Genomic DNA, 27,478 nt, shown 5'->3' on the forward strand with positions numbered 1-27,478 from the left:
CAAAGATGAACTGGTTTGTGCTGCTTGTTTTTTCTCCCGCAGGGAGGGGCTGTGTTTGGAAGGGAAGACAATTCCTGTCCTCAAGTCAAAATCTCTCCTATCCAGAGATATAGTAAGTAGTCTCACAACAGCAGGTTAAAGTCCCAACAGGTTTATTTGGTAGCACAAGCTTTGGGAGTGCTGCCCCTTCATCAGGTTGACTCACCTGATGAAGGGGCAACGCTCCGAAAGCTTGTGCTACCAAATAAACCTGTCGGGACTTTAACCTGCTGTTGTGAGACTACTTATGGTGCCTATCCCAGTCCAACACTGACAACTCCACATCGTAACTATCCAGAGACTGAAGTGGAAGCTTCCCGCTGGCTACCTGTTGGAATGATGTGGATATGCCGGCGTTGGACTGGGCTAAACACAGTAAAAAGTCTGTGATCAGTGCTCCTTCCACACACATTGTCAACCACTTCAGGACTTGAACAGCAGGTTAGGTGTAAATATTCACACTCTAATTAGTAATCTCTAAACTGTGCTTTATATGCTCTGTCTGAGGCCAGAACTCTCCATTCACCTGACGAAGGGGCTAACCCAAAAGCTTGAGTTTACTATCAAATAAATTGGTTGGACTAAAACCTGGTGTTGTCAGACTTTTTACTGTGTTTACCTGTTGGAATAACAGGACCATTCCCAGAAATGGAACCTGATTTTCTCTCTTTAAATAGGGAGTGAAGTTAGCCAAGGAAAGTCATAGCATTAGCATCCCAATTCTCCCAACCATAGGGTGGTGGAGCATCCATCCTGTCAAAGAATTAGAGATTATAGTATGGGTGACAAGGGCTCACAAGCACGTGGTTATTGAAACTACTCTCCATGAGTTCCATTCTTATCTGGAGGCACTGCAGTGAGGTGAACAGTCCCAGGGGCTGGAAGGCAAATAAGGTCTCCAAGCAAAGAGATGTGGATAGAAGTGGCCAAGGAAATCTGCATCGAGTGTGTGGTCCCCTCCAACCTGAAGACAGTACACCAGGAGGATCAAGATTCTTGGGCAGGAATACCAGGTGAGTGGCAGAGCACCTTTCAGATGCCTCACCCAGCCTCTTCCAGAATTCTGCAGAGCACTCCTCAGATGGATGCACCTCACAGCTCCAATCACTCCTATCCACCTCACATCCTCATTTCTGCAACAGCATTCACAATTGTTGCCACTCACACTATACCTCACAGTCACCTCCCTCCAAACACTAGCCATGATGAACTCTGGAGGACAGAGTGCACAATTTGAAATGAGGCAGAGATTTTTGGCTCTCCAGGAATGGGCACTGTAGCAGCAACTGGCAATACCTACTCCGCTCTGAAGGAGCACTGGCTCCAGGAAGCTGGAGGATATTAGCAGGGACCTGCCATGAGTGCCTGAAGCGTTGGTGCTCAGACACACTGAAGAAAGCCAATCCTCTGCCTGTACACCTTGCATTGGGGTCTGGTCTCCTTCGAGCTCTGCCTGTGGAGGAACATGCAGCTGAGGCGATGGTAGCTGATGCCACTATTGAAGCAATTGAGTTGATGATGTTGCTTCTACCTGCTCTTCATTGGAGGGACAGAGTGGAGCAAAATGCATGAAGTGCCTTCCAAGAACTTGGCAATCATTTGTTAAGCAGTGATACAGCATGCTCTGAGAGAACAAGTGCTACAAACAGCTATCCATAGCTACGGCTCCACACTTTTAATGATCAAAGCCTTCCCAGTCTGTCAGTTTCACTGGGCACAGTGGCACAGTGGTTAGCACTGCTGCCTCACAGCGCCAGGGACTCAGGTTTGATTCCCAGCTCAGGTCACTGTCTGTGTGGAATTTGCATGTTCTCTCCGTGTCTGCGTGGGTTTCCTCCAGGTGCTCCCGTTTCCTCCCACAGTCTGAAGGATGTGTTGGTTAGGTGCATTGGCCGTGCTAAATTCTCCTTCAGTGTACCCGAACAGGGAACTAGAGGACTTTCACAGTAACTTCATTGCAGTTGTAATGTAAGCCAATTTGTGACACTAATAAGTAAACTTAAAACTTACTGTGCTGTGGGGAAAGAGTAGGAGAGAGGGATTAATTGAACAGCTCTTTCAAAGAACTGCCACGGGCACATTGGTCTAAATGGTGCCCTCTGTTATTTGACTCCATGATCCATTCTCTTAGTGAAGAGGTTGGTGGCGCAACAACCTGTCAACTAGTCACTAGTTTAGCTTGAAAACAAATCTGTCTTGTGATCTCATAGAGTCATAGAGTTTTACAGCACAAAAAGAGGCCCTTCGGCCCATTGTGTCTGTGCCAGCAATCAAGCCTCCATCTATTCTAAACCCAATTTCCAGCACTTGATCCATAGCCTTGCATGATGTGGCGTTAACTGCTCAATGCTTCTTAAATGTTGTGGATGTTCCCGCCTCTACTGCATGGCAGTTTTCTCAGTAACAACCCTTTCTAGAGCTTTCTGATTTTATTTATTATTGTCACAAGTAGGCTTATATTAACACTGCAATAAAGTTACTGTGAAAATCCTCTAGTTGCCAAATTCCAGTACCTGTTCAGGTACACTGAGGGAGAATTTAACGTGGCCAATGCACCTAACCCACACATCTTTCAGACTGTGGGAGGAAACCGGAGCACCCTGAAGAAACCCACGCGGACACGGGGTGAACATGCAAACTCCACACAGACAGTGACCCGAGCCGGGAATCGAACCCGGGTCCCTGGGGCTGTGAGGCAGCGGCGCTAACTACTGTGCCGCCATCAGCAGGAACGTAGTTTCCTCTGATGGTGTGACCACACGGTGACGGACTGTTCACACATCCATTTGTCACTCTGCAAAGTCTGCAAGGGCTCAATGCAAACCTATAAAAATCCCACTGGGGTCAATCGATGTGCTTGCGTGTACTGAGCTAATGCCAGAGAGTCATCGAGGTTTACAGCATGGAAACAGGCCCTTCGACCCAACTTGTCCATGCCGCCCTTTTCTTCAAACCCCTAAACTAATCCCAATTGCCCACATTAATACCCATCAAACCCACGTAACTATCTAAATGCTTTTTAAAAGATAAAATCATACCTGCCTCTATCACTACCTCTGGCAGCTTGTTCCAGACACTCACCACCCTCTGTGTGAAAAAAATGCCCCTCTAGACACTTCTGTATCTCTCCCCTCTCACCTTAAACCTCTGCCCTCTAATTTTAGACTCCCCTACTTTTGGGAAAAAATATTTACTATCTCTATGTTATCCCTGTGCTGCTGAGTGTCAGCTCCTTCCCCATCTACAAGCGACCAGGTAACCTAGAGCTACCAAAATGGGGAATAAAACCTGGGCCAATTCAAGAGAAAAAGTGAACTGGAGCAGTATTCACTGGATCAGGACATAATCGGGAAAAGAAAATCTATTTGTCCACACGATGGTGCTATAACACCACAGAGAGATCGTTAAATATCCACCTTCAACCAAGACTCGTAGCTCTTGTGTGTTGTGGTTCTCTGAGCTAATTTAGTGTTGCGGATGCAATCGTCACAAGTTTTCAATCAACGTGCAGAAAAAGAAAAGTCACTGCCCAACAAAATGTCAGGAATCTGACCAGTTGTGTGGTAGTTCTTGCTGATGTTTTAACCTGCCTACTTCCTCTGCTGCACATCTCTCCAGCACTTCTGTTTTCATTCAGTTGGTGAGCAATGCTCGTCAGGGGATGAACAGATGCCGGCTTGGTTAATGGTTTCTGTCAGCTGAATAAGTCAAATTCCATTTCTATTGCGCAGCAGTGCAGGATATTTTACTGCAGTTTCAGATTCCACAGTTGGGTTGTGATTCCTGTAAGTCCACAGTATGATTGGAATCGTACTGTGCAATGCTGGCAACTGTTGTGTTAATGTGGGTGGGACAGGTCGTGCCTGGTGCATGGGGTTGGGGGTGGTCAGGTCTCATCAGGGGAATGGGGCAGGAGGGGTGCAGGGGAGAGGGTGGCGGGCACAACTCAGGTTAGGGAGAACATAAGAACATAAGAAATAGGAGCAGGAGTAGGCCATCCAGCCCTTCGAGCCTGCCCCGCCATTCAATAAGATCATGGCTGATCTGTTGTGGCTCAGTTCCACTTTCCCGCCCTCTCCCCATAACCCTTAATCCCCTCTCTTATCAAAAACCCATCAACCCGCGTCTTAAAAATATTTAGCGAGGCAGCCTCCACCACTTCAACGGGCAGAGAATTCCAGAGATTCACCACCCTTTGAGTGAAGAGAAGGAGTGAGGTGTGGGGTTCACTCAGGAAGTGGGGGGATCATTTCAAATCCAGACTGCAGGAGTTCTGTGCAGCTGGAGATCAGGAGTTGGGGGATTCCCAATGGGTGGCAAGGGGTGGGGTTGGAGTCATTGGAAGGGGGGTGCGGTGGTTGGGAATACCCTGGGGGTTGATTTGTTGGGTCAGGAGGTGTTGGGATTGTGGTGAGTCAGAGAGGTTTACAGCATGCCACCCAGTTTTTGTGTACTGTGTTTTAAACATCCACAGTGAGACCTGCATGGTCCCGTGTGGACCTCTCTCTGGATGTTTTAGTTACCCTGAAATTAGAAATGGTTTTATTTCTGCCAACATTTGGGAGTAACTATTGGTGTAAAACAAGCTGAACCAACCAAAGTTGGTGATGTGAATTGTTTTGTCAGACGGTTCCCAGCCCAGCACAATTGTCCAGGACAAATGGGCCCTTCTGGATAATTGCTACGTAAGGATATACCTGGGAAATTTGGAGGGGAATTTTCCACCACAAGTCTGATCCAAGTCTGAGTCAGAAGGTTCCAGGGCCTTGCCAGCTGCACAGAGAACACTAGAGGGCAGTGTTACAGCATAGCAACACCCAGCAGCTCATAGCAACACAACGAAACAGAGGGCAGAATAACACACATCTTCTCATTAAAATTTAGCAAGGTAGAAAATAAAGGGTTTGCAATGTCATTGTCATGTTGTTGGGACGCTACTTCACAGCACCAGGAACCTAGGTTCGGGGTCAGGGACCTAGGGCAGCACAGTGGTTAGCACTGCTGCTTCACAGCTCCAGGGATCTGGGTTCGATTCCTGGCTTGGGTCACTGTCTGTGTGGAGTTTGCACATTCTCCTCGTGTCTGCATGGGTTTCCTCCGGGTGCTCCGGTTTCCTCCCGCAATGCAAAGATGTGCGGGTGAGGTTGATTGGCCATGCTAAAATTACCCCTTAGAGTCGTGAGATGCTTAGGTTAGAGGGATTAGCAGGTAAATATGTAGGGATATGGTGGTAGGGCCTGGGTGGGATTGTGGTCAATGCAGACTCGATGGGCTGAATGGCCTCCTCTGCACTGTAGGATTTCTATGATTCCCGGCTTGGGTCACTGTCTGTGTGAAGTCTGCGTGGGTTTCCTCTGGGTGCTCTGGTTTCCTCTCTCAGTCCGAAAGACGTGCTGGGGTTCGGTGCATTGGCCATGCGAAATACTCCCCCTCAGTGTACCCGAACAGGCAACGGAGTGTAGCAACTAGGGAATTTTCACAGTAACTTCATTGCAATGTTAATGTAAGCCTACTTGAGACTAATAAATAAACTCTACTTTTCAAGAATAACATAACACCAAGCCTTGGAGAGAATTATCAGGTCAGCTGACAAAAAGTTATTAGAAATTAGGGAAGAACTTTACCAATTGGGAATCTGCTGTAAAAGGAACAAGTCACAGACATCAGACTAATAACATGATAATGTATCTAATCACACTTGATAGATTTCACAGAAAGCCTGATTAATAGCACAGCGTATTAAGAGTGACAATTAAATTCATGTTAATGCCACACACGTCCAGCAAGGTGACAAACAACTAAATAGCACCTTTGTCGAGTTAACTAATGGAGTTAACTTGGAGCCACTACGTTCCACAGCCACTCTGAAATCACAGTAAGATTCTCTATGGTTCGTTCAATAAATTTAAACCTTTTCCAAATGGACATTTTCTGTCCTTAACCATAATCCATGCACATTCCAGCTAATCAGTGAACTATATAATGCTCTCTTTGAGCAAAATTATAATATGATTCTAATGTTCTCTATGACTGTACAGCAAATAGTGACAACTAATCATCTAATTAATCAATCTGGGCAGGGGGAGTTGAGGGGGGGCAGGGTCCATCCTGGGTTGAGGGGGGGGGTCCAGCTTCAGTCAGGAAAGGGGGATAATTTAGAGTCCGAACAACAAGTTGGGGAGCTCTGTGTACTGGGGATCAGGGACTGGGAGATTCCCAATGGGAGAAAGAGGGGGATGGGGGGTGGTGTTGGAACAGGGTTGGGAATATCCTGAGGGTTGATTAGCTGGGAGTGAGGTGTTGAGATTGTGCAGAGTGTCCCATGTGGACCCTGCTCTGGATGTTTAAAATACTTACCCTGAAATCAGAAATGGCTTTATTCCCTCTATTGTTTGGGAGTAACTATCAGTTAAAACTGGCTGAACCATCCAAAGCTAGTGACTTAAATCATTTTGTCAGACGGTTCCCAGCTCAGTGCAATTGTCCAGGGCAAATGAACTCTTCTGGACAACTGCTGCGTAAGGATATACCTGGGAACTTTGGAGGGGGATTCTCCACCACATGGGGAATACATGGATTGGCGTTTGATAAGGTTCCCCATGGTAGGCTCATGAAGAAAGTAAGGAGGTGTGGGATCGAAGGAAATTTGGCCGATTGGATAAGTAGCTGGCTGTCTCATAGAAGACAGAGGGTGGTGGTGGAGAGAAAATTTTCAGACTCTGGTGACAGGTGTACCTCTGAGACACACCTGTCACCAGCTGCCATCCTGAAAAAGATCCCTTTATCCCCACTCTCTGCCTTCTGCCAATCAGCCAATCCTCTATACATGCCAGGATCTTACCCTTAACACCATGGACTCTCCACTTCTTTAACAGTCTCCTATGTGGCACCTTGTCAAAGACCTTCTGGAAATCTAAATAAGTCACATCCACTGATTCTCCTTTATCTAACTTCCTTGTTACCTCCTCAAAGAACTCTAACAGCTTCGTCAGACATGACCTCCCCTTGACAAAGCTGTGCTGACTCAGTCCAGTTTTATCAGGCACTTCCAAGTACTCCACAATCTCATCTTTAATGACAGACTCTAAAATCTTGCTAATGACCGAAGTCAGGCTATAATTTCCCATCTGCTGCCTCCCTCCCTTCTTAAACAGCGGTGTTACATTTGCTACTTTCCAGTCCTCTGGGACCCTCCCTGCCTCCAGTGATTTTTGAAAGATCACCACCAATGCCTCCACAATTTTCTCACCTATCTCTTCTAGAATCCTGGGGTGTGTTCCATACGGTCCAGATGATTATGCACCTTCATCTCTTTGTTTCCCCCGAACCTTCTCCTTAGCGATGGCCAGTACATTCACCTGTGCCCCCGGACTCTCCTGGAGCCCTGGCATCCCACTGGTATCTTCCACTGTGAAGACTGATGCAAAGTAACTATTCAGTTCCTCTGTTATTTCTTTGTTTCCTATTATTACTTCTCCAGCCTCATTTTCCAGTGGTCCAATGTCCATTTTTGCCTCTCTCTCCCTTTCATAGCTTGAAAAAAATTCTTCCAAACTTCTTTTACAATACTAGCTAGCTTACACTCATATTTTATCTTCTCCCCGCTATTGTTTTTTTAGTTGTCCTCTCCTTGCATTTAAAGGTTTCCCAATCCTCTGGCTTCCCACCACTTTGCCTTGTCACTTTGTATGCTTTTTCTTTTATGATGTCGTTGACTTCCCTCATCAGCCATGGGTGCCTCGTCCTCCCTTTGGCATGTTTCCTCCTCCTTGGGATGAATTTCTGCTGTGCCTTGTGAATAACCCCCAAAAACTTCTGCCACTGCTGTTCCACTGTCTTCCCTGCTCGGCTCCCTTTCCAATCAACTCTGGCCAGCTCCTCCCCCATGTCTTTGTAGTTACCTTTAGTTAATTGTAATACCGTTACATCTGATTCCAGCTTCTCCCTCTCAAACTGCAGGATAAATTCTATCATATTGTGGTCACTGCTCCCTTAGGGTTCCTTCAATCTTAAGTTCTCTAATCAAGTCTGCCTCATTACACATCACCAAATTCAGTACTGCCTGTCCTCGAGTATGCTCTGTCACAAGCTGCTGCAAAAAAAAATCTCTTAGACATTCCACAAACTCCTTTTCTTGGGATACACTACCGATCTGATCTTCCCAATCCAAAGGCATATTGAAGTTCCCCATGATTATTGTAATATTGCCTTTTTTATATGCCTTTTCTATCTCCTGATTTATTTTCTGCCCCACATCTTAAAGACTGCTAAGGGGCCTGTAGATAATTCCCATCAGGGTCTTACTCAACCCTGGAACACTGAAATAACAAAGACATCTATTTCAGACTCCTATATATTGACTGCAGCTCAGCCCTTAACATCACTATTCCCACAAAATTCATCAAACTCAAACTCTGTGGCCTGGGCCTTGGTTCCTCCCTCTACAACTGGATCCTGAACTTCCTAACCCACAGACCACAATCAGTAAGGATAGGCAACAACACCTCCAGGATCATCCTCAACATTGGTGCCCCACAAGGTCGTGTTCTCAGCCCCCTGCTAGACTCCTCACACACCTTTGAAGGTGTGGACAAATCCCCTCCAAATTCGGTTTTTCAAGTTTGCTGACCTCACCACTGTAATGGGTTGGATCTCCATCAATAACGAGACAAAGTACAGGAACGAGATAGAGAATCTGATGAACTGGTGCAAAGTCAATAATCTGTCCCTCAATGTCAACAAAACGGAGGAGATTGTCATCGACTTCAGAAAGTCGAAAGGAGAACATGCCCCTGTCTACATCGTAAAAAGTCTGACAACACCAGGTTTTAGTCCAACCTATTTATTTGATAATATACTCACAAGCTTTCGAGGGGACTGCCTCTTCGTCAGGTGAATTCACCTGACGAAGAGGCAGTCCCCTCGAAAGCTTGTGAGTATATTATCAAATAAATAGGTTGGACTAAAACCTGGTGTTGTCAGACTTTTTACTGTGTTTACGCCAGTCCAACGCCGGCATACCCACATCCTGTCTACATCAACAGGGTCGAAGTGGAAAGGGTCGAGAACTTCAAATTTTTTGGTGTCACCAGATCACCAGCAACCTGTCCTGGTCCCCCCATGCTGACACTACAGTTAAGAAAGCTCACTGAAGCCTTTACTTTCTCAGAAGACTAAGGATATTTGGCACATCAGCTATAACTCTCATCAACTTTTACAGATGCACCACGGAAAGCATTCTTTCTGGTTGTATCACAGCTTGGTATGGCTCCTGCTCTGCCCAAGACTGCGAGAGATTAATAAAGGTCATGAACGTAGGTCAATCCATCACGCAAACCAGTCTCCAATCCATTGATTCTGACTACACTTCCCGCTGCCTCGGAAAAGCAGCCAGTATAATTATGGACTCCACACAACCCGGACATTCTCTCTTCACCTTCTCCCATCGGGAAAAGGATACAGAAGTCTGAGGTCACCTACAAACTGACTCAAGAACAGCTTCTTCCCTGCTGCCATTAGACTTTTGAATGACCTACTTTGCAACTAGTTAATCTTTCTCTACACCCTAGCTATGACTGTAACACTACATCCTGCACTCTCTTGTTGCCTTCTCTGTGAACAGTATGCTCTGTCTGTATGGCGTGCAAGAAACAATACTTTTCACTGTATGCTAATACTTATGACAAAAGTAAGTCGAATCAGATCTCTATCCACAGAGATTCTATGCCTTCTGATCCTATATTGCTTCTTGCTATCGATTTAACTTAATTCCTTACTAACAATGGAACCCCACCCCCTTTGCCCATCTGCCTGTTCTTTCGATAGGACACATGTCCTTGGATATTTAGATGCCAGCCCTGATCCCTTTGCAGCCACGTTGCTGTGATGCCCACATCATCGTATTGGCCAATTTCAATGTGCGCAACAAGCTCATTTACCTTGTTCCATACACTGCGTGCATTTAGGTACAACGCCCTCAGCCCTGCATTGAACACCTCTCTTCTCATACTTGTCACCATTTTTGTTCTGTCTGAGGTTAGATTCATGTCACCTTCTATACTCTCCGTTCTTTGCCTGGTCTGGAAACTTTACAAGGTGCCTTACCTTGTAAAAGGCTTTCTGGAAATCCAAATAAATTATATCCACTGGCTCTCCTTTGTCTGCTTCTTTGTTACCTCCTCAAAAAATCCTAACAAATTTGTCAAACATCACCTCCCTTTGTCAAAGCCCTGTCTCAGCCTTATGATACCACGCATTTCCAAGTACTCTACAATTTGATACTTAACAACGGACTCCAACATCTTACCCATGATTGAGGTCAGGCTAATGGGCCTATAATTTGCCCGTGTCTGCCTCCCTCCCTTCTTAAATAGGGGTGTTACATTAGCCTTTTTCCAGTCGTCTGGGACCTTCCCTGACTCCAGTGATCCATGAAAGATCATCACCAACGCCTACACAAACTCCTTCAGAACCCTTGGGTGTAGTCCATCCCGTCTGGGTGATTTATCTATCTTCAGAGCTTTTAGCTTCCCTAGACCTTCTCCTTCGTGATGGCTGCAACATTTACCCCCACTTCCTGACTCTCAAAGTTCTGGCATGTTACTGGTGTCTTCCATCGTGAAGACTGATACAAAGTACCAATTCAGTTCCACTGCCATTTCTTTGTCCCTCAATACTACTTCTCCAGCCTCATTTCCCAGGCACCCAATGTCCACTCGTGCCTCTCTCTTATACAAAGAACAAAAGAACAACACAGCACGGGAAACAGGCCCTTCGGCCCAAAGAGCCCGCGCCACCATCTTAATATGTTTTTCCCCCTCCACCCTTGACCCATGCCTATACTTATGGTACCCCCATTGGAAACCAGATCTTTTATAGATCTAAAAAGGACTTGACAGAATTTACATTGTAAACACATCCACTGTGGAAAGTGAGCAAAAACATAAATAAATGTGATATTTTGTGAATTCTGAGAAATCAATTTGCACCCAATGATTGTATTGTGGAGAGTTATTATGTTTGTTGTTGAATGTCGATAAGAATTGGCACAAGATTAGGAGCAGAAATTGTAATGTGTCACTGGTCACCAAAATAATTGTTTTTTAGTTGTCATTCAGGAGTCGTTCCTTATAACAGCTTCATTTCGGACTCTCAAAAACTTGGGTGAAGGAGGAAACAAAAATGGCCAAAAAATTCAGAAAAACAAAGTTGTAAGAACATTTGTTTTCAAACTAACAATTTGTAAGAATGTGGTTTCATTAGCCTTGCTGAAACATTGTGACCAATCATGATGCACCAACAGTAGTTTTTTAAAAAATGTTTCTCAGGCAGTTGATGGGACACATTTATCACCAAAATAAACTACTGAAGGTCAACCACGCACCAGTAAAAGTGAAGCCAAGATATATCAGGATTTGGATTTAAAAGCTTGAAGAAGCAAAGTCTCAAGATAATGAAGATTTCCACACAGGAAAGTAGGCCCGAGTAAGAAACTACTTTTCAGCTTCAAGGCCAAAGTAGAAGGGGAAAACATCACAATTTTGAAAAGCAACAACAGCAGTACTAATCACACATAAGGAGGACATGTTTCCCACTGGTACCATCTATGAAATTAAACAAGAGCAACAACTGGATCCTGTAGTGAGACATCATATGTGGAGCTCAGGAAGGGGAGGGTGGAATCACAATGTTGACTCTGACCTCCCAACACCCACAGGAGACAGAGGAGCAGTTGTGTAGTCAGATACCGAAAAGGTGTGAAAAAAAGCGGGATAGTTGTGGTGGATGACTTTAACTTCCCCCACATTGATTGAGACTTCCTTAGAGTCAGGGGCTGGGATGGAGAGCAATTTATCATGAGTCCAGGACAGCTTTTTGATTCATTATGTTGACAATCAAACAAGGAAGGAGGCCACAATATATTTGGTTTTGGGGAATGAGCTAGGCCATTGATGTTTCAGCAGGGAAGCATTTTGAGCTTAGCGAACATAATTCCATAAGCTTTCTGGAAGTCATGGATAAGGACAAAAGTAGGCCTCGGGTGAGGGTGCTTAATTGGGTGTGGATTGTGAGTGGCTATCTGAGGGCAAATCCACATCTGGAATGTGGGAGGCTTTTAAAGGCCAGTTGATTGAAATGCGAGTGGCAAGGGGAGAAATAGCTGGGGTTTTAACACATATCTTCACACCATCCTTGACCACAGGCATGGTTCCAGAGGATAGGAGAACAGCCAATGTTGTCCCCTTGTTGAAGAAAGGAAGCAGAGATAATCCAGGAAATTATAGGCCAGTGAGCCTGACTTCAGAGATGGGAAAACTTTTGGAGAAGATACTGGGAGACAGGATATATGCACATTTGGAGGAAAATAGACTAGTTAGTGACAGGTAACATGGTCTTGTACAGGGAAGGTCACATCTCACCAATTTGATTGAGTATTTTTAAGAGGTGACAAAGATGAGGGAAGAGCTGTGAATCTAGTTTATATGGACTTTAGTAAGGTGTTTGACAAGGTCCCACATAGCAGACTGGTACAGAAACTAAAATCACATGGAATTCGGGGTGGACTGGCTAGATGGAAACAGAACTGGTTTGGTTGTAGAAATGATGTGGGTATGCCAGCGTTGGACTGGCGTAAACACAGTAAAAAGTCTGACAACACCAGGTTTTAGTCCAACCTATTTATTTAATAAATAGGTTGGACTAAAACCTGGTGTTGTCAGACTTTTTACTTGGTTGTAGAAGTCAGAGGACAGCAATAGAAGGGTGTTTTTCTGAATGGAGATCTGTAACAAATGGTGTTCCACAGGGATCAGTGATGGGACCTCTGTTGTTTGTAGTATATATAAATGATCTGAAGGAAAATGTGAATAGTCTCATTCGTAATTTTGTGGATGACATGAAGATTGGTGGAGTTGCTGGTAGTGCTGAGGGTTGTCAGAGGACCAAACAGGATATAGATAGATTGGAGATTCGGGCACAGAAATGGCAGATGGAGTTTAATCCAGACAAATGCGAGGCAATACATTTTGGAGGATCAAATTTAGGTGTGAATTATACTGTAAATGGCAGAACATTAACAGACGTATCTGGACGTGCAGGTCCATAGTTCCCCAAAAATAGCAACACAGGTGGCCAAGGTGATTAAGACACATGGCATGCTTGCCTTCATGAGCTGGAACATTGAGTACAAGAGTTGGAGAATCATGTTGTGGCTACATAAAACCACATTTGGAGTATTGAAGACATCACAGAAGGATGTGGAGGCTTTGATGAGAGTGCAAAGAAGGTTCACCAAGATGTTGCCTGGTCTCGAGGGTATTGACTATGAGGAGAGTTTGAATAAACTAGAATTGTTTTCACTGGAAAGACAGAGGCTGAGAGGAGACTTGATTGAGGTCTACAAAATTATGAGGCGTATAGACACGGTGGATAATCAGAGGCTTTTTCCAAAGGTGAAAGTGTCAATTACAATGGGGCACAGGTTCGAGGTGAGAGGGAGGATGTTTATGGGTGATGTGCAGGGGATGTTTCTCATGCAGAGTGGCGGGTGCCTGTAAGGCGCTGTCAGAGCAGGTGGTGGAAGCAGGCACAGTAGCAACATTTAAGAGGCATCTGGATAGGTATAAGAATAAGGGGGGTATGGAGGGATACGGACCAAATAAGAGAAGTTTAGTTAGGGCATCATGATCAGCACAGGCTTGGAGGTCCAAAGGGCCTCTCCCTGTGCTGTACTTCTCTTTGTTCTTTATCAGCAGTTTCATGTTATAGCCATTCTCAACTATCAATACACACAGGCTCCAAAAGTAGCAAGTTCACAGTAACAACTGCATTGCAATGATGGCCTCCTGTTATTGCTGCTAGTTCATCAGCAATCCAGAGACACAGGATACTGCTCTGGGGACCTGGGTTTCAATCCTACCATGACAAATGGTGAAATTTAATTCCAGCTTTTTGTTGAATTCAAAAGTCTAAGGATGATAATCATGAAACCATTATCAATTGTCATAAAAACCCATCTGGTACACTGATATCCTTTAGGAAGGAAGATCTGCTTTCCTTACCTGGCCTAGTCTATATGTGCCTCCAGACCCACAGCGATATGGTTGATTCTTAAAATGCCACTCAGTTCAAGAGCCACCAGGAACTGGCAATAAATGCTGATTTAATGAGCAACAGCTACATCCCCTGAAAGAATTAAAAAATGTCACAATGTCAGAGGTCACAAATAGGTAGAGACAAATAGATACTCTGTCCTTTGCAGCTATTCTCCAGTACTCCTTGTTCAACTGGAGGCAGTCAGCAAGGGCTCAAAACCAACAGATATAGGAAAATACAAGAGTTATGGTGCTAAGAATAACATACCCACAGACACTGCAAAACAGTATAAAACAAATTCACCATTAGACAAATTAGTTATTCTTTGTGGAGAAAATAGTGCTTCCGTTGTCTAAGACCCTCAAGATCTGGATAATTAGGTCATTTTCTGATTACTGTAGCTGACCTGCTGCTCATTATTACTGAGAGCTACATAGCGACATCTCTATGTGTACTTTGTGGAAGAGGATATGGTCTTTATTAAAGGCTGGAGCTGTGATCCCCATAGTACAAATGTAGAGTGCTGACCTTCCCTGCTGCAGGTAATACATCACAGATGATTGACTGTCCCAGCAGACCTTCACGTACCCAATGGCATATCTCAGTCATGGTTCTCTGCCATTAGCCTCCACCTGCACGGCTCCTTCACCACCTCCAGGTTGTTGGCTCTGGTGAAATATCACTGCCATGTGCTGCTGTATAGCACCCACATTCAATTTCCTTCATGGTGGTATACTCAATGCTCACTACATTTGCCACCAGGGGTGTGTGAGTGCATGTGTAAGAGAGGGAAACATTTAAAAATATATCAATTTATTGCTTTGACATCGCTTTATTTTTGCTGTCATTTCCTTCTTTCACACCCAACATTCTTTGAAATTCATGTATCTTAGCAAAATCTACTCATTGGCTCGAGTGAGGGAAAACAAGCCCCCTCATGCAAAAAGGGTGGACAGCCCTGATATATAGGCACAAATGACTCATAAGGAAGTGGGTAAACATATTGTGGGCTAATTAATTGAGAAGAGAAATACATAGGCAGCAAGTTTGGAGACATCATTAGCAGATGTGGAAGAGTCAATTACTAGGGGGCATAGGTTTAAGGTGCAAAGAGCAAGGTTTAAAGGAGATGTACGAGGCAGATTTTTTACACAGAGTAGGGAATGCCTGGAACTCGTTGCCAGGGGAGGTGGTGGAAGCAGATACGGTAGTGACTTTTAAGGGGCGTCTTGGCAAATATACAATTAGGATGGGAATAGAGGGATATAGTTTCCGGAAGGGTAGGGGGTTTTAGTTAAGTCGAGCAGCATGGTCGGTGCAGGCTTGGAGGGCTGAAGGTCTTTTCCTGGGTGCAATTTTCTTTGTTCTTTGTTCAGGCGCTCAAAGGCAAAAGTGAAACCAAGCCTGAATCACATGTTACATTTCCATTCCAGTGGTGTCATGCTGCTTTGCTTGAAAGGCATATTGCAACAGAGACAAGTAGCCAAGAAGGAAAAAGCAGGGGAGACAAAAGAAACAAATAGTTAGAGGAAAGAGAGAGCCCTGTGGAAAGGAAAATGGCAGTCAACCTCGGGCCAACATTATTAATTTGTGTCAGCTGCAGAAGGGACTGCTGCTCAAGGGTCAGCCTTTACAGCTACATGTTCAAATTATTGGTGACATACACCCTAGTTGCAGTGCATCGTTTTCCCCTGGCAGACAGATGGTTGCTGATATAAATGAGGGAAAAAAACTTCAGTTTCTTGCACATCTACAGTTAGGGCTCCTTTTCACAGCAGAAAGTTTCAGGCTAATTCATTCAAAACATACACTGCAATTTCAACTCTTTTGAAATGAAAGATTTATCTCTATTTTATCCCTACAGGCCTTTGTTGCATTATGCTTTGGAGTAAGGAATCAAACCATCATCTCAATTTATCATCACTGAAATGCGAAGTACAGAATGGCTAGAAGTGGCATAGGGACCAGGAAAACAATCATACAGAACAGTACATGCCAATCTCCACTAAGATTATTAAAGAAATCTTTTTTTTTTGCTTTTAACACAAACAGATTAAAAAACTTGATTTTCTACTTTGAGTCTAGCAATAGAACCATACAATAAATGATATATAATGTGGAATTTAATAAGATGAGTTTGCACAATGCAAATAGATTTTAATGATGTCACTGGTGACCACACCTTTAGTTGCCTCGGCCCTCAGCTCAACCACATTGTTGAGAGTCTGGGGTCACATGTAGGCCGGACCAGGTAACGATGGCAGATTTGTGACATTAATAAACCAGATGGGTTTTTTTTAAATAATTGGTTTCACGGTCATCACTAGACTTTTAATGCTAGATTTTTTTTATTGAATTCAAACTTCATCATCTGCTGTGGCGGGATTCAAACCCAGGTCCCGAGAGGATTACCCTGGGTCACTCGATTACTAGTCCAATGACAATACCTCCAGCCTCCTCTCAAGTGCTTCTCCAATATTTTTTGGTTGAACTATCACTTTTAAAATGCGTTCCAAACACCCATTTAAATGATTTAAAAATATTCCTGCGCAAGTGTTTATGTAAAGTGGTGTAATAATGTTTTTAAGAAAACAGATGTTGACTTTAAGATATCAGTGAAATGATAACTGTTACTGGGAGATATCAAGGAGCCAGGCCACTTTTGTTAACAATAGGAAGTGTTTGATATTTGTAGTGTTTAATATTTGCAAACACTCTTGATGTAAGCACAATGGATATTAAGTAGATTTCAGAAAGGAAGAATGCACAAACACAATCCAATAATTACAAAACAGAATGGTGCTAACTGATCAGACTCGAGTGAATTATGGCAGGGAGATTATTTTGTTTGTCAAAATGTCATGATGCCAAGTGTTCTGAAATTGTGATTTTTCTATAAGTAATTTTTTTTTGTTAACAGAGGTAAAATGGTCTTCATAATTAGGCGAGGGATGGCTTGTTCTCAGCTGCAGTAATGATCACAAAGGCCAAGGAGTTATTTATAAAGAATCTAGTTTGGCCACAGCAGCATGCACTGAAAACAAACCACTCTTCTTAGACAAGGTATTCCACTCAAATTTCATGGAAAAGAGTTGCAGTCTAACTTGTCATTTAATATTTGTGGCATTGTACTGGACCCAATTTATCCTCAACTTGTGTTGCAGTTAATTTGAAAGATAAAATGTACAGACTGCACACTGCATCAGATAAACAGGCAATTCATTTTCAAAACTTCATTTAGAATCCACAGTTTGGAATAAATAAAGTTTGCAAATATTTTGAACAAACAGCAGTAGGCACAGCCAACTGTGGATCTTCCGTCTCTTTATTCATTCAGAGATGAATTAATACACATTATCAGCATCTCAAATATCCAAATTGCTCAAGTCTGATATTTTCTAAGGGGCGGTTGACTATAAAAAGAGTGATGGCAAAGTCCACTTGTAGTATTGTAAAAATACGTCTAAATAACAATCCGAGTGGAGCTGCTAACGGGAAATCGCTAATGTAGCGATTCCGTCGGTGACAAAAGAAATAGAAAGAAGCAATTTAACATCTGAGGGACAGAGGAGGAGAAGATCAGCACATCATCTCTTTCCTCTGCCACCATCTAGTGTTCAACTGAAATGGTTCACACTGCTGTGTTTGCGGCTCAGTCTGGTACCGAGTGGCACTGCATCTCCTTGGGAACATTCAGAATTGGTATACAACCAGAGAAAGGTATTTATTTAAAACTACACAAAATTACACTTAAAAAGACTCCCAGCTGAAATGAAGATCTGTTGGAAACAAAAAGATATAGATAAAACTGCGCCTTTATATTCATCAAATAAATCTCCAATGCATTTCTGCAGCTGAGCTTCCCAGTAAAACATTGTTGCCTCCGGGTTGGTCTGTAGAGAGCGCTGAAGTACAGATATCCATGAACATTTATACAGTAAGTTTCCAAAGAATGTTTTGCACAAAGCCTCAATATTAATGCCAGCAGAGGTTTCAGTGCATTTGACATGGAGCAGATACTTGCTCGACTATAGTCCAGAACAGGATTGTTTCTTCCTTTAAACATCCACTTCAACATTTTGATTCTGTGAATAGGTTTTTTTTAAAACATGACAATTTAACCTTCTCGAATTCCAGTAGAGTGTGTGTATTTAGATGTATCTGTGTTTGTTTTTAAGTTAATGCTGGGCGTTAACAAGCAGATTATTCACACAGTTCGACTGCCAATAGTCCCAACTGGTTTGTCCTGGGTTAAACAAGAATCACTATGAACAAAATTAGTGGTCCATCCTCAAACAGGGTGCAAGGCGTCTGTTGCAGCTTCTTGCTCCTTCCCAGTTGCTCACAGGTAGTCCAATTCCAAAGCTTGATACAATGACACCAGATCACCATTATTCAATATTCTCCAAAATGGCATATTGTGCTGGAATTAAGAGGATACACATAATGAAGCATAAGTAACAGGTAAACCTTAGTCAAACTCCACAAGACAATTGTAGTAAACTGTTTGAAATAAAGATTACAAATAGAAAAGGGGTACTTCGTGTGAATTAGTTTATTTTTGCTCCATCCCTCCCTTCTCTCATCCATTTGAAAACTGCATTTTGCTAATGCAGACCTGAAAACAGAACCCGTTGCACTTAAAAGTAAAAGTTTATTTATTAGTCACAAGTAAGGCTTACATTAACACTGCAATGAAGTTGCTGTGAAATTCCCCTAATCACCACACTTCGGCACCTGTTTGGGTCGATGCACCTAACCAGCACGTCTTTCAGAATGTGGGAGGAAACCGGAGCACCCAGAGGAAACCCACACAGACATGGGGAGAACGTGCAAACTCCACTCAGACAGTGACCCAAGCCAGGAATCAAACCTGGCTCTCTGACGTTGTGAAGCAGCAGTGCTAACCACTGTACTACCATGCTGCCCATTTGCATCCTTAAGTGAAGGCCAGTAGATGATGATCAACCTTCAGAGACAGAACTTAACATGTCCTGAAGAAACATTACATTTTAACCTGGAAAATTATTCATCAGGTTTATAAAAATGAGATTCAGAAAGGTTAGCTAGCAGCAAATTCCAGAAAAATTAGATGCAACTGTATGAACTTTGCTGTGGCTAAAGATTTCGCACAGTGCATGCCAGTTGATATCCTTCAAAGGCAGATCAAAAAAATTAACCCACCAAGACTGATCTGTCAATGATTGTGCATCAGTTGTAGCATGATGTTGGTAAGATGTACACCTCACACATTGAGAAATTCAAGGGTAAAGTGGATTTTAATTTCAATAATCATTGCTGATCATGATTGTTGAAAATATAAGATGCAGGAAGCCCCAAAGCCAATATTCCACACAGTATATAACACAGTAACAAAGCAGGTATTCAGTTGTATGCAAGGAATAGAATATAATTTTCTGAATATGGCTCTACAGAAATCCCCCAGCCAGTTAGTAAGAAACTCAAGGCAAGGCATCTCTGTAATTCACTCAATGTTACCGCCTCGTTTTAAAACATCCAGTACAGTATGTACAAAATGTGTTTCAAACTCAGTGGAAGTAGGTGATATGCAGCAACCTGAAATGAGCACAGAGAACTGCAAGATTACATGAAAACAACTGGTGTCTTTAACTTTTCAGCAGCTTTATTCATTGAAGATTCACAGAATCCCAACAGTGTAGGAGGAGACCATTCAACCCTTCAAATCTGCACCGAACACAATCCCACGCAGGTTCTATTCCTTTAGCCCCACATATTTACCCTGCTAATCGCCTGACAATAGGGTCACTAGTACAGCCAATCAACCTAACCCACATATCTTGGCACAGTGGGAGGAAACCGGAGCACGTGCAGGAAACCCACGTAGACACAGGGAGAACGTGCAAACTCCACACAATCAGTGACCCAAACCAGGAATCGAACATGGGTCACTAGTGCTGTGAGGCAGCAATGCTAACCTTATCACTCCCATTTATTCCAATGGGATTCTTCTGTGGAACTGTATTATGACCAAATAACCTGTTTCAATGTTGTAAATATCAACAAAAGGAAATTTAAGCAATGATCGCTGAAGGATAGGTATGGGAAGGTTTATTCTTTCGTACGTATTGTTTGAACCTTTATGACCTACTCTGAATCAGGAATCCTGGCTTTCTCCTCACTACGTGGAGATGCTGGCATTGGGCTGGGGGTAAACACTAAGTAGTCTCACAACACCAGGTTAGAGTCCAACAGTTTAGATTTTAACCTGGTGTTGTGAGACTTCTTACTGTGTTTCTCCTCACTAGCATTTTAAAAAAATTTACAAGTTTTGTTTGTGGGCTCTTGCTGTGTGAAAACTAGTTACTGGATTTACCTGCAATACTTTGAAGTACCCTTGTGACATCCAGAGATCATTTTCTTTTTTCATTTACTGATGGTCCAGAAAATGACCTAATCTTTAGCTTTACTTTTTAAAAAAAAATCATGTGGAGATGCTTGCGTTGGACTGCGGTTGGCACAGTAAGAAGCTCAACACCAGGTTAAAGTCAATAGAGTAATTTGGTAGCACGAGCTTTCGGAGCATTCACCTGATGAAGGAACAGTGCTCCAAAAGCTCGTGCTACCAAATAAATCTGCTAGACTTTAAAAAATCATGACAAGAAACACTGCCATCCTGTTTTTGAAGAAATGCTTCTTTGGGGATGTTGTATCTCAGGGAACAGAATGTCTTAAACAGAGAACATTTCAGTTCGCAGCTCACATTGTTAGTATGCATGCAAACTGACAAGAACTCAGCAATTAATAAAAACCAAAGTAGGCAGAAACAGTTTATTCAGACCAATGGGAATGATTAGCACTGTTTCAGGAGTCAGGTACCTGCAATCTGGTGGTAGTGTTCAACACACACATATTTGCATACCAAGCCAGGGTTGTTTGGGGGAAGTTACTCAAAGCAAATTTTGGCAGAAATTCAAAAACAGCAAATGAGCAAAAGTGAAATTGGGACCTTCAAACAATATATATTTCAAATGCATTTTGCATACAAGTGGATTTAACTCTAAAATGGGTGTTGTCCTGAATGCAGGGTGTCGAAATTTGCTGATGACACCAAGATTGGGGGAAAGGCAAATTGTGCGGAGGGTGTGGAGAGTCTGCAGAAGGATCTAGATAGGCTGGGCGAATGGGCCAGGAAATGGCAAATGGAATTTAATGTTGGCAAGTGTGAGGTGGTCCACTTTGGTAGGAAGAATGGTAGGAAGGACTATTACTTACGTGGCGAAAAACTGCAGCAGGCGACGGTGCAGAGGGACCTCGGGGTCCTTGTGCATGAGTCGCAAAAACCCAGCCTGCAGGTGCAGCAGGTGGTCAGGAAGGCGAATGGGATGCTGGCCTTCATAGCGAGGGGGATTGAATATAAAAGTAGGGAGGTCTTGCTGCAGCTGTATAGGGCATTGGTGAGGCCGCAGCTGGAGTACTGTGTGCAGTTTTGGGCGCCGCACCTGCGCACGGATATTTTGGCCTTGGAGGGAGTGCAGAGGAGGTTTACTAGGCTGATACCGGAGTTGAGGGGGTTGAGCTATGAGGAGAGGCTGAATAAACTAGGCTTGTACTCGTTAGAGTTTAGAAGAATGAGGGGAGATCTCATTGAGACGTATAAGATGATGAATGGGATGGATAGGATAGAGGTGGAGAGACTCTTCCCGCTCAAAAAAGACAGTAGGACTAGGGGGCACAGCCTCAAGATAAAGGGGGGGCGGTTTAGAACGGAGTTGAGGAGGAACTTCTTCACTCAAAGGGTGGTGAATCTCTGGAATTCTCTGCCCGTTGAAGTGGTGGAGGCTGCCTCGCTAAATATTTTTAAGAAGCGGGTTGATGGGTTTTTGATAAGAGAGGGGATTAAGGGTTATGGGGAGAGGGCGGGAAAGTGGAACTGAGCCACGACAGATCAGCCATGATCTTATTGAATGGCGGGGCAGGCTCGAAGGGCCAGATGGCCTACTCCTGCTCCTATTTCTTATGTTCTTATGTTCAACCTCATGTGAAAGTATGAATAGGATGCAACCATCACCAAAGTACTTACATTGACAGAAATCCCATTCCACAACCAGATAAAACACACACTACAATACTTTCAAACAATCATTGCTGCATCCGAACCCCAATCAGCTATTCCATTCTCTCCTGATTTTTTGACAATTATTCCTTTATTTGCATTGTTACAACTGTATCTGCTGCTTTCATATCAAACCTTTGGCAAATGTGCAGGATTTATATTCACTACAAAACATTCCAAGTTGAGCTTACCTGTTTAGCTGCATACTCCTCATCACGACCATCCCCAATCACTACATATGTAACTTTCTTCCCAAACCTGGACACAATGCGCTCAAAACAGCTTTCTTTGCCTGGAAGAAACAAATACATCTTATCCATTTACTGCCCAGCCACAGGCTTCATGAATTTCTTCTACCTGCCCTTCAAAACCAACTGCTTCAAGTAAATTTTCCATCCAATAACAGTTTGCACTGAAGAAGCTTTGCTGAAATGACTCACAGGAGCAACATGGAGTGAGGCAATGTTCTTGTGGTTAAGGTATTAAATCAAGGCTCCACCCATCTGTTCAGATTCTTCTTAATTCATTTGGGGTAATTGGCTGGGCCAGCAATTATTGCCTATCCCTAACTGTCCTCCATTTCAGAGGGCATTTGAGAGTCAACCACACGGTTGTGGATCTGGGGTCACATGTAGGCCAGACCAGGTAAGAATGACAGATTACACGGAGGTATAATTCAATATATGAACCAAACCTCAAGTCAAAACCTGTTCACAATTGTGGTCAGTGCTGGGACAATGCTCAATGTGCACCATATGTATCATTATTAACATGCCCTACAAATGGCATGTGAACCAATGCAGGTGCTGCGTATTATAGACATTTGGGCTTTCTATAACTCAAGACAGCAGCACATGCAACTTGGAGTCATACACCAAACTGTGCAAGCCCATGTGAACTTGACTGGCACGATGGTAAAACTGTTAAAATGGTAGAATTGTTAATTGACTTCCCCAGCTCAGCAAGTATAAGGCTATAGCAGATACCCGCAGCAGTTTTGAGCATGAAATTGTGAGCATTAAGAGGCATTTTAAGACTGACCAAACTCAGTTACTGACAGAATTCAGCAGCTATCCAAGATATCCAATAGTCTAATTCATGGCCCAAATGTGAACTGAGTGGTTCATGTTTGGGCTGTCCTATGCAATTCACTTTGATGGACTATTTGTTATTGACAATTATAATGAGGTTATATGCAAGTCCGTACAAAATACACTCTTGTTAGTCAGCAGTCGCTTATCCGTGCTAGGATTTCTTTGAATGAACTTGACCAATTTATTCAAAATTCTGAGTTTTGAGCAACAACAAAAACTCGAGGTAATAAGCCGTGGATAACGAAGGAGGTGAAGGAAAGTGTTAAATTAAAAGCGGAGGAATTTAGAGTAGCTAAGAGTAGTGGGCAAGAAGAGGATTGGGAGAGGTTTAAATGTCAACAAAGATTGACAAAGAAGTTGATAAAGGAGGGTAGGAGAAACTATGAAGCTGGGCTAGCGCTTAATATAAAAAAGGATAGCAAGAGTTTTTATAAATATATAAAAAGGAAGAGGCTGGCTAGGGTGAATGTTGGTCCTTTAGAGGATGAGAAAGGGGACCTAGTGGTAGGGGATGGGGATATGGCTAAGGTATTGAATAACTTTTTTGTTTCTGTCTTCACGGAGGAGGACGTGAATAATTTGCCGGGTGTTAGCGATGGAAAGGTGGTAGGACTGGAGGGTCTTAATGACATTACTGTTACTAGAGAGGCGGTGCTCGACAGACTGGAGGGGCTGATTGTGGACAAGTCCCCAGGACCGGATGGAGTGCACCCGAGGGTTCTGAAAGAAATGGCGGAGGTTATAGTGGATGCATTGGTGGTTATTTTCCAGACATCGCTGGATTCCGGGGAAGTGCCGGAAGATTGGAAAACGGCTAATGTTACGCCGTTGTTTAAGAAGGGTGCCAGGCAAAAGGCGGGGAATTATAGGCCGGTTAGTTTAACGTCTGTGGTAGGTAAAATGTTAGAATCCGTCATTAAGGAGGAAATTGCGAGGCATCTTGAAGGGAATTGCTCGATAGAGCAGACGCAGCACGGTTTCATTAAAGGGAAGTCGTGTCTGACAAATTTACTGGAGTTCTATGAGGATGTGTCTAGGGCGGTGGATAGAGGAGAGCCGGTGGATGTGGTCTTTCTGGATTTTCAGAAGGCGTTTGACAAAGTACCTCATAAGAGGTTATTGCAAAAGGTCAGGGGACTTGGAGTTGGGGGTAGGGTGTTAGCGTGGATAGAGGATTGGTTGTCAAATAGGAGGCAGAGAGTGGGGGTCAACGGGTGCTATTCGGATTGGCGGATGGTGACTAGTGGAGTGCCCCAGGGGTCGGTGCTGGGGCCTCAGCTTTTTACCATTTATATAGATGATCTGGAGGAGGGAACCGAGTGTAGGGTGTCGAAATTTGCGGATGACACCAAGATTGGGGGAACGGCAAATTGTGCGGAGGGTATGGAGAGCCTGCAGAAGGATCTAGATAGGCTGGGCGAATGGGCCAGGAAATGGCAAATGGAATTTAATGTTGGCAAGTGCGAGGTGGTCCACTTTGGTAGGAAGAATGGTAGGAAGGACTATTACTTACGGGGTGAAAAACTGCAGCAGGCGATGGTGCAGAGGGACCTCGGGGTCCTTGTGCATGAGTCGCAAAAACCCAGCCTGCAGGTGCAGCAGGTGGTCAGGAAGGCGAATGGGATGCTGGCCTTCATAGCGAAGGGGATTGAATATAAAAGTAGGGAGGTCTTGCTGCAGCTGTATAGGGCATTGGTGAGGCCGCAGCTGGAGTACTGTGTGCAGTTTTGGGCGCCGCACCTGCGCAAAGATATTTTGGCCTTGGAGGGAGTGCAGAGGAGGTTTACTAGGCTGATACCAGAGTTGAGGGGGTTGAGCTATGAGGAGAGGCTGAATAAACTAGGCTTGTACTCGTTGGAGTTTAGAAGAATGAGGGGAGATCTCATTGAGACGTATAAGATGATGAATGGGATGGATAGGATAGAGGTGGAGAGACTCTTCCCGCTCAAAAAAGACAGTAGGACTAGGGGGCACAGCCTCAAGATAAAGGGGGGGCATTTTAGAACGGAGTTGAGGAGGAACTTCTTCACTCAAAGGGTGGTGAATCTCTGGAATTCTCTACCCGTTGAAGTGGTGGAGGCTGCCTCGCTAAATATTTTCAAGAAGCGGGTTGATGGGTTTTTGATAAGAGAGGGGATTAAGGGTTATGGGGAGAGGGCCGGAAAGTGGAACTGAGCCACGACAGATCAGCCATGATCTTATTGAATGGCGGGGCAGGCTCGAAGGGCCAGATGGCCTACTCCTGCTCCTATTTCTTATGTTCTTATGCCAACAGCATCTAGAAGATCAGAATTACTCAATGAAAAGTTCACTAAGTCAGTCACACTCTGGAACATAACACTAGTTGTTGGGATAACAATTAACTATAAAAGGACTCATTCTAGAACAAAGAATAAAGTCCAATTATATAATGGGTGCTGAAAATATTGGGTCATATATTACTAATACAGGAGTCACTAACAATAGGACAGGTTACTGGAAGCCAGAAAAAGGCCCACACAAGCTGATGCTCCACACTGATACACAGTGATGGCAGCATGCATCATCTGTATGATGCATTGCAGGAACTTACCAACGCTTCCAAACACATAAACACTACAATCTAGAAGGACAAGGGCAGGAGACACATGGGAAGACCATCAGCTGTTGATAATTATTTTCCCACCTCCCAACAATAAGCCAAGTAAATACAGAAAAATTGGGTGTTTCTAAGTCTCTACCTAAGTTGTGATTAGTTGCAAGAATCTGCTCAACAGCCCAGTGTGACTACCACAACAATGACACCCTTAAAATGTTCTACATATCGAAGCCACTTGGAAGCATGATCTGAGTTTCCACCAGAATAAAATCACAAGACAACATCAATTCCAATTTATATTATCAGGGTTACTTTGCAACACAATTTGTGAAGTTTGACAAAGATTATATAACCAGTCGTGCCAGTGGAGTTGAATTTAATTATCTGTCAGAAACCATCCAAAGACAATAACTGTCAAATAAAACAAACAAAATCCCTTACCTATTTTTGTGGCACTGTAAATGTTTTCAATAGGGAAAATTTCACCTAGTCCATACAGCAACACTTTAGCCAGAGCTGGAACGAGTTGTGTTGTGGTGACAAGGATGTTAACACAGTTCCTTCTGGAATAAAATAAAGGGCTTCAACTAGTCTTTATTTCTCTAAACATACATTACCCTCTTTTCCTTTTCTTTTGAATCTTTTTGGTGATCATCAAGCTGAAGTCAGTCATTTTGGCTGCCAGCTTCAACATCTTGTACAATTTAGAACTTGTTCACTTGCATGTCATCAATCCCTATGCTCATCCTAAGCAAGGTCATGAGTACTTTAACACGAGCTCTTTTGTACAGAGGGTCAACCACCTACAATAAACTAGATTGAAAGCTTCAAATTAATCTCACGTAGAAACAGTAGACAGATTTCAGTTACTTTTTCCACTCAAAATAATGGATGGAAAATTATATGCAGCACATGCACAAATTCCCAATCTGCATTTCTGGCAGGCAAGGGTTCCCAAGTATGCAATGGCAGCAAATTATAATTTCAGTTTATTCCTTAAACACGTTTCCAAACAGTTTACTCAAATCAGAATGAGCTTTTAGTTGAATACCAAATCACTGTTCAGATGGAGAAAGCAGCAGAAGGATGTAATAAACAGTCAACAAAATTGCAAAACCTGAAGTTTTATGTCCACTGTGAATCAGTTTGGCTACCTTGACTGAATCAGCAGTAATGATTTCAACGCAGTTGCTAGCCAGGAATCAGTTAAAACTTCAACATCGGCTCTTAACTGCTGTAAGGAATCCCTTTTGGCCGGGTTGAGTAACTCTGTTGAAACAATAGAGTGACACTTGTTCACTTTTCTTTACCAATGATTATTGCAGATTGAAGAAATAATTTGAGGCAGCTACTCAAACTGTTCGAAGAAATTTACCTCCGACATTTGTACTGTACGTGTTGTACATTTCTTTCACACGTCGATATCGAAAGGCCAGCTTTCGCATCCAATCAATACCTCCCTGCACACCACCTCCTGAGGAAAGGCTCGAACCAGACACTGATCCATGAAAACCATCAGTAGCAAAGTTGTAGTTACTGAAACCAAGAAGGAAAAAATTGCTTCCTACAAGATATTGT

At 43.4% G+C, this 27,478-nt stretch overlaps 1 protein-coding gene across 2 annotated transcripts in view; it reads right to left on the reverse strand.

Moving 5' to 3' along the window:
- Nucleotides 1–18,006: 18,006 nt before the first annotated feature.
- The window catches only part of LOC145358016 (protein phosphatase EYA3-like), a 59,297-nt gene continuing 49,825 nt past the window's right edge, over nucleotides 18,007–27,478 (reverse strand). For both annotated transcript variants that reach the window (XM_080211704.1, XM_080211703.1), the window contains 5 exons: nucleotides 27,276–27,436; nucleotides 27,055–27,169; nucleotides 26,342–26,463; nucleotides 22,420–22,520; nucleotides 18,007–18,556 (listed from right to left, as the gene is read on the reverse strand). In XM_080211704.1, the coding sequence (XP_080067830.1) occupies nucleotides 18,476–18,556; nucleotides 22,420–22,520; nucleotides 26,342–26,463; nucleotides 27,055–27,169; nucleotides 27,276–27,436 (580 nt within the window). In that variant the 3' untranslated portion in view covers nucleotides 18,007–18,475. The remainder of the gene's footprint in view (nucleotides 18,557–22,419; nucleotides 22,521–26,341; nucleotides 26,464–27,054; nucleotides 27,170–27,275; nucleotides 27,437–27,478) is intronic.

The sequence above is a fragment of the Carcharhinus amblyrhynchos genome, chromosome 24 (genome assembly GCF_965287045.1).
Source record: "Carcharhinus amblyrhynchos chromosome 24, sCarAmb.v2.hapA, whole genome shotgun sequence".
Taxonomy (NCBI): domain Eukaryota; kingdom Metazoa; phylum Chordata; class Chondrichthyes; order Carcharhiniformes; family Carcharhinidae; genus Carcharhinus; species Carcharhinus amblyrhynchos.